This window comes from Bombina bombina, chromosome 4 (assembly GCF_027579735.1).
Source record: "Bombina bombina isolate aBomBom1 chromosome 4, aBomBom1.pri, whole genome shotgun sequence".
In the NCBI taxonomy this organism is placed as follows: Eukaryota; Metazoa; Chordata; class Amphibia; order Anura; family Bombinatoridae; genus Bombina; species Bombina bombina.
Window position 1 is genome coordinate 296,011,737 of NC_069502.1, and position 14,904 is coordinate 296,026,640.

The window sequence follows — 14,904 nt, forward strand, 5'->3', positions numbered from 1 at the left end:
CAAAAGACTGGCAGCTGTGCCAGATGTTCAAGCATTTGTTCAGGCTCTGGTTAGGATCAAGCCTGTTTACAGACCTTTGACTCCTCCCTGGAGTCTAAATCTAGTTCTTTCAGTTCTTCAAGGGGTTCCGTTTGAACCCTTACATTCCGTAGATATTAAGTTATTATCTTGGAAAGTTTTGTTTTTGGTTGCAATTTCTTCTGCTAGAAGAGTTTCAGAGTTATCTGCTCTGCAGTGTTCTCCGCCCTATCTGGTGTTCCATGCAGATAAGGTGGTTTTGCGTACTAAGCCTGGTTTTCTTCCGAAAGTTGTTTCCAACAAAAATATTAACCAGGAGATAGTTGTACCTTCTTTGTGTCCGAATCCAGTTTCAAAGAAGGAACATTTGTTACACAATTTGGACGTAGTCCGTGCTCTAAAATTCTATTTAGAGGCTACTAAAGATTTCAGACAAACATCTTCCTTGTTTGTTGTTTATTCTGGTAAAAGGAGAGGTCAAAAAGCGACTTCTACCTCTCTTTCCTTTTGGCTTAAAAGCATTATCTGATTGGCTTATGAGACTGCCGGACGGCAGCCTCCTAAAAGAATCACAGCTCACTCCACTAGGGCTGTGGCTTCCACATGGGCCTTCAAGAACGAGGCTTCTGTTGACCAGATATGTAAGGCAGCGACTTGGTCTTCACTGCACACTTTTTCCAAATTTTACAAATTTGATACTTTTGCTTCTTCGGAGGCTATTTTTGGGAGAAAGGTTTTGCAAGCCGTGGTGCCTTCCATTTAGGTGACCTGATTTGCTCCCTCCCTTCATCCGTGTCCTAAAGCTTTGGTATTGGTTCCCACAAGTAAGGATGACGCCGTGGACCGGACACACCAATGTTGGAGAAAACAGAATTTATGCTTACCTGATAAATTACTTTCTCCAACGGTGTGTCCGGTCCACGGCCCGCCCTGGTTTTTTAATCAGGTCTGATGAATTATTTTCTCTAACTACAGTCACCACGGTATCATATGGTTTCTCCTATATATATTTCCTCCTGTCCGTCGGTCGAATGACTGGGGTGGGCGGAGCCTAGGAGGGATCATGTGACTAGCTTTGCTGGGACTCTTTGCCATTTCCTGTTGGGGAAGAGAATATCCCACAAGTAAGGATGACGCCGTGGACCGGACACACCGTTGGAGAAAGTAATTTATCAGGTAAGCATAAATTCTGTTTTTTGTTATTTGTCATAGAATAGGTATTGTGAAGCATAGGTTCTTGGTATTCCTATAATACCTGTAGTCCTCTGATAGACTGATAAGTTGTGTATTCTGTTTGGCTATGTTAGTTTTAGTAAGAAATTTTAATCTTTGTGATGCCTGTTACTGTTATTTTAGATTAAATATATTGTAATACGTTACAGGTTTCTTTTTATTTCCTGAGTGCTCTTGTATTGTCTCAAAAGGCAGAGGGTCCTAGTATATCGTTTACATCTATATATGTTATCAAGGGTGGGTAATCCTCTGCAATGTTTAGATGTTATGTAATCTATATGCTAAATTTTGCTACGAACAGACTAAGCTATGTCATTCTCTTAAAAGAGACCTTTTTAAATGTGTTTCCAAACAGGGATATTTTTGGAGATAAACCATAAATTCACATCCCTTCTGGAAAAATAATGTCCAAATTGATTTGATCATAGTGCTGAAAGGTCTTCTAGTTAAGTATCTAGGAACCCTCTCGTGAAGCCTTGTAGAACTATATATCCTGGCAAACTGGTTCACACATTGATGCTGTTGCACATATGAAGAGAAATGCAGATTTAGGGGCCGATCCGTGTGAGCAGACATGATACAATATACTGTATCATGTCCACCGCACATCGATAAATGCAGACAGCATACACTGTCAGCATTTTTTATTGCATAAGCAGTTCTTGTGAACTGCTTGTGCAATGCCACCCCCTGCAGATTCCCGGCCAAAGGGGGTGTCAATCAGCACGATCGTATAGAATCGGGTAGATTGATGTCCGCAGTCTCAGAGCAGGAGTACAAGTTATGAATAGGGATGGGTGAATGTTTCGGAACATTCTAAAAATGAAATAAATTTTAACACATTCGTTCGTTCAAATCGAATTTTGAATGTTTACATAACATTCCAACATTCGATTTTTTAATGTTTGGTTTCGAATTTTATGATTACATTCGAAAATATTCGTTTAGAAAAATTTGAATTTATATATTTGTAATAGTATTTCTAATGCTTTCTTTAAATGTAATATTCTAATTATGCAATATTCGAATTCGAAAAATTCAAATTTATATGTTTGCAATAGAATTTTTAATGCTTTCTTTAAATGTAATATTCAAATTTTTATGCAATATTCGAGCTAAATAGAAACATTCAAATTGATATATTTGTATCTATTATGTATCAATTTACTAGATTCCCTACCACATGAACTATTGAACTTCTGAATAGTATTTATATAATTATAATAATTTGCGATTTATATAGCGCTTTTCTCCCTGTGAGACTCAAAGCACTTTACAAATATACTGTACCAACATAAGACATAAAAGTTAGGAGTTTCTGAAGGTCAGATAGGCGGACTGAATGCCTGGAAGAGTTGGGGCTTTAGCTTTTTTTTAAAAGTCTGTAAGGATGGTTCCTCTCTGATTGCGCACGGTAAAGAGTTCCAGAAAGTAGGGGCAGCATGGCAGAATGCTCTGGAGCCTGAGTTTGTCCTTATTCTTGGCACTGAGAGGAGGGATGTGTTGGCAGACCTAAGTGAGCGGGATGGGATGTAGGGTGTCATTAGCTCTTTCAGGTACTGTGGGCCTTGGTTGTTTAAGGCTTTGAAGGTCAGCAGGTCAATTTTAAAATATGTTTGCCATTTAATTGGAAGCCAATGCAGGGAGTGGAGAACAGGTGTTATGTGGCAGGATCGAGTTTGATTGGTCAATAGTCTTGCTGCTGCGTTTTGTACTGTCTGAAGGCGATGGAGTTATTTTTTTGGGAGGCCCAAGTAAAGTGCATTGCACTAATCTAGCCTAGAGGATACAAATGCATGGATTAATGTTGGCATATCATCCGGTGGAATTAAGTGTTGTTTCCTGGCTATGTTTTTCAGATGAAAGTAGGCAGATTTTATTACAGAGGAAATCTGCTGTTTAAAAGATAGCCCAGCGTCAATCAGCACTCCGAGGTTTCGTACCTTTGCTGAACTAACGAGTTCAGAGCCTCTAAGCTCCAAGCCAGTTGGGTGATCGTGGGATATTTTTGATGCCCGGGGTCCCCTCACCAAGAGTAACTCTGTTTTGTCCGGGTTCACTTTGAGACAGCTAGCATTCATCCATTCTATGAGGTCTGTTAAGCAACTGTGTATGCGGCATGCTGGGTCTGTAGTATCTGGAGCAAAGGAGAAGTAGAGTTGTGTGTCATCAGCGTAACAATGATACCTTAGGCCATGTCGGTTAATGATGTCCCTCAGTGGTAGTAAGTAAATTGTGAATAGCATGGGAGACAGGATAGATCCTTGTGGAACTCCGCAGGCCAGTTCTGTTGGTGCTGATGAGCTTGATCCTGATATTACTCTCTGTGATCTACCAGCGAGGAAGGATTTAAACCAGTTAAGGACTGTGCCTCCTAGACCACAGATGTACTGCAAGCGCTCTATTAGAATCCTATGGTCAATGCTGTCAAATGCAGCTGAGAGATCCAGGAGGATTAGAATTGAGTAATCACCTTTGTTTCTTGCCATGAGGAGATCATTTAGCACTCGGACTAGTGCTGTTTCAGTGCTGTGGCGGCATCTGAAGACTGACTGGAAAGGATCGAATATGTTTAGGTGTGATAGATGGGCTTCCAGTTGAGTTGCCATTACTTTTTCAATTATTTTCCCCAGAAATGGGAGGTTGGATACTGGTCTGTAATTAGTCATGCAGTCTGGGTCTAATAAAGGTTTCTTTAGGAGTGGTTTTACCACAGCTTCTTTTAGAGGATCTGGAAAGTCTCCTGTTTTTAGTGAACACTGCACTATTTTTGTGAGGACTGGGGCGAGCGTTTCAATGCATCCAGATATGAGCTGAGTTGGAGCAGGGTCTAAGTCACACGTAGTAGGGTGCAACTTTTGTATGGTGTTTTTAACTTCTTTTATATCCACATTTGTAAAAGTGGACCATAAACTGGGGCAGTCTTGCATTCCATTGTAGTGGTTCTGGTGTGTAACTGTTTGGCCTGCTGTGATAGCGGTTCGGATTGAGGAAATCTTGTCTCTGAAGAAGTTCGCAAATGCTTCACATTTATCCTGAGAAAAGTTGGTGGGGCTAAGCATGCATGCTGGTTTGCAGAGCCTTTCTACTGTGCGAAACAGTTGTCTGGGTCTATTGTGGGAGAGTGCAATTTCGCGTGATAAAAATTAAGTTTTTTTTTCTGAGTTATCTTGGATTGATATTTATTTAGATATTTGGTAAGAGTGGCTTTATCCTCTGGATCATGTGTTCTGCGCCACTTTCTCTCAAGCTTACGTCCATTTCTCTGATGGAGCTATCAAACCACAGTGCATTGTTGTGGGTTTGGACAGTGCGTATGTGAGATGGTGCAATGCTTTCTAGGGTGTCTCTCATGGTTTTGTTGTAGAGTTGGACTAAGGAGCTGGGGTCTTCGCAGGTGCCCATTAGTTCACTTAGATCCATATGTGATGCTACATCCAGTGGTGTCACCCCTTTTAATGAACGGTGTTTGACCAGGTTCTGAGGCTGGTGTCTGGTTGATTGTGATACAATGGAGAAGTGAATGGAGTGGTGGTCTGACCAGGTAACTGGGTTTACAGTTACTGGTGACACTTCTAGTCCAGACTGAAACACTAGATCAAGTGTATGACCTTTTCTGTGGGTGGGAGTGGTGACGATTTGTGTAAAGCCGAGTGTACTCATCAAGCTGAGGAGATCCTGCCCAAGCAGGGATAGGGTGTTGTCAATCCAAGTGTTGAAGTCTCCTAATATAAGCCATCTGGGGTGTTCAAGGATTAAGCCAGCCAAAAGGTCTGGGAGTTCCTGAAGAAATCTCTTCCCATCTCCTGGGGGTCTGTATATTAGCAGTATTCGGATTCCTCTCTCTATTGAGAGGCTGGCAGCTACACATTCAAAAGATTGGGTTTTGTGGACTGATATTGGTCTGGGATTTAAGGATGATTTTGCACAGATCATAACTCTGCCTCCCTTGCAATCTTGTCTCGGGTGGTGGAACACTGTGTAATTGTCTGGAATAGCTGCCTCTAGAATAGGCCCTGCATTTTCATCTAACCATGATTCTGTGATGCATGCTAATTGACATGTTTCAATAAGGTTGGAAATAATAGCTGTTTTGTTCTTTATTGATCTGGCATTGCATAGGATTGCTCTGATAGGACAGTCTTGGGATTCTGAGTTTTTGCTCTGTACTTTGGAGACAACGTGTCTTCTAATAGGGATCACACAAAGAGATTTTCTTGATTCGATAGTGCAGTTTTTGTGGCTTTTAGGTTGGATCACTTCAATTGGGCTTGCGGGGGGACAGGGTGGTGGGGCAGCTGTGATAGTGTCAGGATATAGAACTTTAAATCTTGATTTTCCTCCACGACAGCCCCTGTCGGTCCCTTTGAAAATGCTGAGTGATTTTAGGGTAGCCACTAGTGAGGGACTGAGTGCTGCGACCGCTTTTTGGGGTCTTAAGGAGTGCAGAAGTGAGGGCGTATAGGTGGTCATTCCCTCTGCAGTGAAGGGGTTAAAATAGCTTCTAGTTATTGTAGGGATGTTAGCAGTGGGGGCTGGTTACATTGTTAAATAGAATGTTAAATTCGAAATTTCGAATGTGGACATTCAATCTAATTATAAACATTTGAATTCGAAAGTGACATTCTAAAACTGTTAATAGCATTCAATTATAGAATTTTTAAGAATATTTGTTCATATCCACATTAGGATTTGTAATTCGAATTTCGGTAATAACATTCGTTCTAACATTCGAATTCGGAAATGTACACATTCACCCATCCCCAGTTATGAAGCAGCGGTCTTTAGACTGCTGCTTCATATCTGCTGTTTCCGGCGAGTCTGAAGGCTCGCACAGAAACAGGGGCATCAAGCTCCATTCGGAGCTTGATAATTTGGCCCCTTAGTACCCTCTTCATTAATAAGATACATTCCTCTAATGGTCTTTCTACCTTTTTGTTTCAGGAAAAAGAAGATTGAGACTGTAGTATATTTTAATATTTAAAATGTTCTGCATTTAAAATTGTAACAGAAATAATCACCAGTGTGAGGTTTATACAGTCTCAGATTTGTTCTTTCAAGCTAGGAAAGAATATAATGTGTCTTTAAAGATTACATTTATCTATAAAAACTCAAAGTGCATAACATATCTTATAAAGTTCATCACTTTTAAATATGTTCTGCTGGTGGCTCTGTCCACAACGTGGCTCATTCTCTGTTGAGTGCTCTTCTTTGGTTTATTCCTTAAAGTGAATGTAAATTTTGATGCTAAAGTGCCCGGTTTTTAAAAATTTGATTAAAAACAGTGGTACTTTAATTCATCAAAATTTATATTTCACTTGTGTTGTGAAAAAATATTTACCATTTAAATTTGACATCCGCTCCAGCTTCCCCCGGTCGTCGCAAGCCATTTCTGATGTCAGAAATGAAGGATCGGTCATCCTCCAATCACGGCTCCCCCCCCCCGGGGTAAGCAGTGTCTGATTCAATGCCGTGATTGGAGGAAGCCAAATTCATCATTTTAGACACAGGAAGAGGCTTTGCGACGGGTGGAGGAAGCTGGATCAGCTGTCAAGATTAAAAGGTAAGTATTTTTTCAAAACATGAGTGAAATGTAAATTTTGATGAATTAAAGTTCCCCTGTTTTTAATTGAATTTTTAAAAACCGGGCACTTTAGCATCAAAATTTTCATTCACTTTAAGTTTGCATTAAAAAAAATGTTATTATTTTCAAAAATAAGCAAAATTACTTACATAGCCATGCTGTCTGGAGTAGTCTGAGCCACCCCCCTTATCAGTGTTTAGCATCAGTAAACATTGTATTTCAACTGAGTTCCCAGTGGCTTCTAGGCATGCTCCAGCAGATAATGAGTGTTCACTTCTACATTCTACCAAATCTAGATACAGCCATAGAAGGAAATGTGTGTGTGTGTGTGTGGGGGGGGGGGGGGAGTTAGAACTGTACAATTTGAAAACTTAAAAGAAAAGGTTAATGGGGAGGGCACTGCAGTATAAATTTGCAGGTAAAGTAATAAAAGTACCGGTATATATTATTATATTTTGTCACTAGCCCAACTTGTTTTATGTCCCTTTAATTATATTATTTTGTATCAGCATAAAGTGATTTTCAGAAAAAGGCAGACATCCTAAGAATTACCCTTCTAACAATAGGTTCTTTATTCTTGTGTATCTTTTATTTATGACAGCTGAAAATGTTTTAGTTTATTCTTTTCTTTTCCCATTTCAGTATTATAAAGTCAGCATTTTCAACACTGTAATAAGGCTGCTGTCTGATTTGGATACAATGTTTTATTTTGGCACTTGCAAATGCTTTCAGAGCTTATAGGGTTTTTATTTTAATTCCAAATCTAGAAACCTATGATGCTACTTATGGAAGATTATTATTGGTTATAAAATAGGCACTCTTGACACTATACACAGGAGATTGCTAATACTCTTTTATAAGGGAATATGACACCCCAATGTATGAAATGAAGAAATTAGGCAAATTAGTATGTAAAGATAATCACATTATTATTATTATTATTACAACAACACATTGTTATATGCAAGCAATGGTAAAATAGTCAACTTCTCTAATATATTAGAGCATTTTCTTTTTTGTACTTTCATGTCCCTTTATAAAGGCAGATTAAGAATATTTTATTTGTATGATAGTCTGTTTTTCTTTCTTAACATATTCTGCATTCTTTTCTTGCAAAGAGTTTTTTACTTGCCCATCTTTTTTCTGCCTTTCTTTTTCTACAGACACACTTCTTTCTACCACACCAGTCTATTCAATATTCTGTCTATCTGTGTCTGACTCTTTTCTGTCTCACTTCTCTTTCTTTCTGTTTCATTTCCTTCATTCTTTCTATAATACTGTTTTATATTCATGTCTATTTTCTCATCTTTTTTTTTCCACAGCAAAGAAGCTTTAATTTATTTTTAAAACCATTGAGTCCAGTTTTTTAATTGATTACTTTTCCCAGTGGTGATCCTTATAACTCCTTAAGCGGTAGTGGCACAACATTTATTTTGTGCTACTGGGTGGAATTGGTAAAATGAGGATTATGGATAGGAAAGGCTTATGATGCCAGAAACTCTTTTCTTTAATTGGGTCAAGTGGGTGAATGGATATAATACAATTACGATTCTGGGGAGACTTTATAATTAGACCAGGTGGTACTGCAAGACCCAGGTGGCATTAGACAATGGTGGTACATAGCTTTATTATTTTTTAAAGAAAAATGTCTCTCCTATGAGCTCCAGCATGAAGTTATGGGAAATTTCAATTTGCTGATCTGAGACAACTGACTATAGTTGATTTTAGACCACTGGTTTTCAAACTTCGCCTCAGGCCTCCCTAACAGGCCATATTTTAAGGATATATGAACTAGAGCGCAGGTGAAAATATCAGTTGATTTGTAAACATGGTTATTGTGTCTGCTCTCATTCAAACTAATTCTGAAAATCTAGCCTGTTGGGGAAGCCTGATGACAAATTTGAAAACTAGTGGTTTAGACTGTGGTGGGTGGAGATTTGGGGTTTTATTAAATTCTTAGACACATGTAGCACAGTGTCTTGAGCCGGCCCTGTAACCATGGCTTATGGGAAATAAACCCCCATCTGTATACTTTGTAGTGACAATAAGAAACTGTAGGTGGGCTGTATTCATATTAAAGAAGAAAATTGGGAATATGCAGCCAAATTTAACTTCCTTTACCCACGCTATTCAGGCTTTGACTGTTAGTGGTTCTTTTTTCCTTTTTTAATGATAATGTATTTAACATTTAGTATGGCAATGGTTTTGAACACTTAAAGTAACTATTCCTCTTCATATGAAAATAATTTTTATACAAACAGGAGCAAGCTGGTGTAGGTATACATCAGTATTCTCCTAAAACTTTGGGGCTTGGTTAGGAGTCTGAAAATCAGCGCAATGTTATTTAAAAATAAGCAAAACTATACATTAAAAAAAAGGCTGTATAGGCTATATTAATGGACCATCTACAAAACATTTAGGCAAAAAAAATCTAGTGTATTATGTCCATTTAATTTTTTACATAAATCAATTTAAAATGTATTATAACCAATATTTAAATATTTTTAGGACTACCCAAAGGTTACAGTTGGGATATTTATTGAACAGCCCACTCCATTCCTGTCTGAATTATTCAGCAAATTAATGTCTTTGGAATACCCTAAAGAAAAAATGGATATCTTTATTCACAACGCCGTAAGTACCTGAAAATGTCTGACATTATACTCGGTTGTAAATTTGGGAAACATTCAGGGTTTTTTTTAAATTTGCAAATATACTGATATTTTATCATATGTCTTTGGTTCCCTGATTGAATGAAAGCTCTTTCATACTTTGTAGCATGTAAGTTTCAACAGAATGTTTCCTGCATCTATTTTTTAGAATGCAAATTTAAAGTAAGATAAGAGATGAAAACCCAGAACTATTAAATGAATGCCCTGAGATTTAAAAACAACTGTTGCTCTATTTATATTATTTTAGCCATTAAACGTAAAGGACAATATGCTTTTGTAAATTAACATTACAATTTGTTTAATGTAATTATGTTTTATTGGTTCTACTTGTTGTTTGTAGTAAGGCTGGTGCACAGTTAAAATGTAATTTTCTTTTGGTGTGTTTGATTTCCTCCTTCAAATAGTTCAGTGCTCGACAAACCCAGGAAATATATCCCTAGCTAAATGTTTGGGTTATTCTCCATATATCCATATACAAATACTACTGTCTGGCTCCTAAAAGTATGTATGGCTCCTAAATATTATTATTGGCTCCTAAATTTTAAACACATTTTTCAATGCCTGAAAGTTTATCTGTACCAATCGGAACATTTGAGTTTACGCAGTAAAGATGAACAATTATTTTCCTTTATTTTCCTTTGTAAATCTTATATACAATATGTAATTATTACAAAATGTAATTATTACAATATTTCTGTGCCAATACTCTGTAGCCCTCAATTACTTTCAGTCATGATGTGGCCTGTAAATTGCAATATTACTATAAGACAGAGTTTATGATCTAAAAATATTATTTGCACAATAAAACCACCAGTTCATTGCTTCATTTTCATGAAAATTAGGGTTTTTTTTGTTACAGGAAGTTTATCACGAAAAACACATTCAGAAGTTTTGGGAAGAAGCCAAGGGTGTCTATAGGAAATTAAAGGTTGTTGGGCCAGAGGAAATGCTAAGTCAAGCAGAAGCAAGGAATATGGGAATGTAATATATTTAATTTACTAAGTATATATTCCTCTCCTCTTTCTCACACGAATGGTCTACAAAATAATATATCCAAATTTGTTATATGTGTATGACATTTCTTTTCTTGTCTGTCTTTTCACCCATGTCATTTGCACTTGGTACTTTGTCTATTTGTTTGGTTATTTAAAGGGACAGTCAAGGCCAAAAAAAACTTTTATTTTTCAAATAGGGCATGTAATTTTAAACAACTTTCCAATTTACTTTTATCAACAATTTTGCTTTGTTCTCTTGGTATTCTAGTTGAAAGCTAAACCTAGGAAGGCTCATATGATAATTTCTAAGCCCTTGAAGGCCGCCTCTAATCACATGCTTTGTATTTGCTTTTCACAGCAGGGGAGAGAAGTTCAGGTAAACCATATAGATAGAATTGTGATCACGCCCGTGGGTTGTGGCAGACACTGCACTAATTGGCTAAAATGCAAGCCAATAGATAATAACTAAAAGTCATGTGATTAGGGGCGGTCAGGAGATGCTTAGATACAAGCTAGTCACAGCAGTAAAAAGTGTATTAATATAACTGTGTTGGTTTTGCAAAACTGGGGAATGGGTAATAAAGGTATTATCTATCTTTTTAAACAACAAAAATTCTGGTGTTGACTGTCCCTTTAACTTATTAGTGACAGATGTGACATAAAAAGAGCATAAATATCATAGCTATGTCAGTGCACAAATATCATATCTATGTCTACAATTTTCAGGGCATCTTAAGCACATATGATTTTTTGCTGGAATTAACCATATTGCACTTCTGATCAAAAATTACATAAAACAATTATTTTATTTCTAACTAAATATATACAGAAGTATATATACCACACTAAACAAATTGACCTTACTAACAGTAAATATTATTAACCTAAAATTAATAATTTAGTAAAAAGACAAATTTAATGCTTCTTAGATAATCTGACAGTAAACAAATGTACAATCCTAACTTTTGACAGTGCCAAAACCATTTCTAAACTAGATGATTTTAAATTTATACGAACAGTTTTATGTTTTTAAGAAACATGTAGTTTAAGTATAAATTGCAATTTACAACAAATGTCTGTATATAATCTAGTGCAGAATGATATTGCAGATTATTTTATTTATTTTATTTATATACACACACATACACACACACACACACATATATATATATATATATATATATATATATATATATATATACACACACACACATAGACACACACACACATTTCCACACACATATATAAATATTTTTTTATTGACACATAATCCTTTATGACATTAAGATGGTATGAGTGTGTTTTTTTATTTTCTAGCTTTATTATTTAATGCAATTTAAAAAATAATTTAAAAGGACAGGAAACCCCATTTTTTCTTTCATGATTCAGATAGAGAATAAAATTTTAAACATCTTTCCAATGTACCTCTTTTATCTAATTTTCTTTGTTCTAATGGTATCCTTTGTTGAAAAGCATACCTAGGTAGACTCAGAAGCTGGAAGCTAGCTGCTGATTGGTAGTTACACATATATGTTTCCTGTAATTGGCTTACCATGTGTTCATCTAGCTCCCAGTAGTGCATTGTTGCTACTTCAAGAAACAATACCAAGACAATAAAGCAAAATTGATAACAGAAGTAATATTAGAAGTAAGTTGCTTACAAATGTTTGCTCTATCTGAATCATGAAAGAAAGATTTTGGGGTTCATGTCTCTTTAATTTGCTATGTGTGTAGATTAAACTTTCATGATTCAGATAGGGCACGTAATTTTAAACAATTTTCCAATTTACTTATATCACCAAATTTGCTTTGTTCTCTTGGTATTCTTAGTTGAAAGCTAAATCTAGGAGGTTCATATGCTAAGCCCTTGAAGGCCGCCTCATAGCTCAGGGCATTTTGACAATTTTTTACCACTAGAAGGTGTTAGTTCCTGTGTTTCATATAGATAACATTGTGCTCACGCACATGGAGTTCCTATGAGCCAGCACTGATTGGCTAAAATGCAAGTCTGTCAAAAGAACTGAAATAAGGAGCAGTTTGCAAAGGCATAGATACAAGGTAATCACAGAGGTAAAAAGTGTATTAATTTAACTGTTGGTTATGCAACACTAGGGAATGGGTAATAAAGGGATTATCTATCTTTTAAGGCAATAAATATTCTGGTTTAGGCTGTCCCTTTAATATTATACCATTTTGTATCATTTTTGCACAGAAGTGACATATCTTTTTCAAATCTCTGTTTTCTTCATGTTTAGGGACATATGCCGCCAGGATAAAGACTGCAGCTATTACTTTAACCTAGATGCCGATGTTGCTTTAACAAACCCAAAAACTTTAAAAATTTTAATTGAACAAAACAGGTTGGTATCCTTTTTAAACATTATTTATTCTTTGTTATAATTCAGAGAATGTGAATCAAAATTAAAAATAATTATTCAAATTTGTAATAAAAATATTTATGCTTAGAAATGTTTTAGATCAATACGTTATGTTTTTTTTTCTTCATGTTTTGCTATAATTATGTTTTTATGAAAAAGTACTTTTTAGCAAATATAACATATTTTGGGCTAGATTACAAGAGGAGAGCTAATTTATTGTTCGCATTACTAGTAGCTGGTTATTTCTTACCGTGAACTTGCTGTAGAAATTAACGCTCAGAAAATTAACCAGCGATCAGATCTCTGGTTTATTTTCAAAAATTGTCCCAAATGCCCCCAAAATAGATGGTCTTTTAGTTTTTTATGGAAAAAAAAAAATATATAGCACTAGGCAGTTTTTAGGAGCTAAATGTGGCGGGTTTAGGGTTTAAAAGTGCCTATGGCAATTGTGTGTTTCCATTAAATATATATGTATATATACATATATATGTATGTGTTAATATGTGTATATACACATATAAACACATAAATATATATGTATATAATCACATACATATATATCTACAATTTACTGCCATCGCTGCATGACTTACCCCCTTCGCTGCGCTATGGGTTGTCATGCCGTGTCTCACAGCATAAGAACAAGGATCCCATAGGAGCTTATGGAAGCGCACTCACATCAGTGCAATGCTTCCCAGCAAAGTGAATGCATTGCTGTCAACTTGTAATACCAGCGCACATTAGCGTGTGCTGGTATTACTCAGTGTAGCACAAATATCGCTTTCACAAAAATGATTTTTAGTGCTCCACTTGTAATCTGGCCTTTTATTTTTAGTTCTTTGCCTATCCAAATATAAACATTTAAATAATACAAGGAATGTTTTTTTTGTTTGTTTGTTTTTTAATGAGCAATGCTAGTTTTCATCTTATTTACAACTAACAGTATCACATGGTGTACAGTTACTAGGTAGATAAACCTACAAAAGTGGGTCTAGTGAACATGGAAAGATGAATAGCAACAATTGTACACTTTTTTATGAATATATGCCTCACAGGAGGAGGAATGTGTTTAAAATATTATTCCAAGCATTTTAAAAATGTCACATTGGGGCATTACATGGTTTTTAAAACATAAAACGATTACCTTTATATTTTTGTAGAAAGATAATTGCTCCTCTTGTAACTCGACATGGAAAATTATGGTCAAACTTTTGGGGTTCCCTAAGTGCAGATGGATACTATGCAAGATCTGAAGATTATATAGATATTGTACAAAGCAACAAAGTGTAAGTCTTTTTAGCTACAGTATATGAAATGTGGTACAGCAAATACAGATTGGATGATGTATGCATTATAGAAAATGTGGCTTTTTTAAAACACGATGTGAAGAAATCAAATAAATATCCAATACTATATATGAAATGTAAAAAATGTATAGTTTTAATTTAGGGAGAGCATAATCTATACATTTTCTGAAAGTGTTTTTATCATTTATGTAGTTTGAATTCTTAATCTTTTTAATCTTTTTAAGACTTGTAACAAATATGATAACCTGAGAAGCTTGGCGATACCGATCAGGTTATCTTGTATTAGGCTGTGCATATTTTGTGAGGACATTTGACTAAAGGACCAGTAAATACAGTAGATTTGCATTATGAACAAATGTATGATACAAAAAAGACAATGCAATAGCACTTAGTCTGAACTTCATATGAGTAGTAGATTTTTTTTGGACAAATTTCCAAGTTATGTATATTTCCACTCCCCCTGTATCATGTGACAGCCATCAGCCAATCACAAATGCATATACGTATATTCTCTGAATTCTTGCTCATACATACTCAGTAAGAGCTATTGACTCAAAAAGTTTAAACGAAAAAAGACTGTGCAAATTTTGATAATGTAAATTGGTAAGTTGTTTAAAATTGAATGTTCTATCTGAATCATGTAAGTTTAATTTTGACTTGAGTGTCCCTTAAGTGATAAACAATCTAAGAGTTTAATTTAGATTTGCAAATGGTGAT

The 14,904-nt window shown here is 35.8% G+C and overlaps 1 protein-coding gene across 2 annotated transcripts in view; it reads left to right on the forward strand.

The window, feature by feature from the left end:
- The window catches only part of PLOD2 (procollagen-lysine,2-oxoglutarate 5-dioxygenase 2), a 161,431-nt gene that overhangs the window by 128,818 nt on the left and 17,709 nt on the right, over positions 1-14,904 (forward strand). For both annotated transcript variants that reach the window (XM_053710008.1, XM_053710009.1), the window contains exons 9-12: positions 9,344-9,469; positions 10,367-10,488; positions 12,758-12,862; positions 14,041-14,166. In XM_053710008.1, the coding sequence (XP_053565983.1) occupies positions 9,344-9,469; positions 10,367-10,488; positions 12,758-12,862; positions 14,041-14,166 (479 nt within the window). The remainder of the gene's footprint in view (positions 1-9,343; positions 9,470-10,366; positions 10,489-12,757; positions 12,863-14,040; positions 14,167-14,904) is intronic.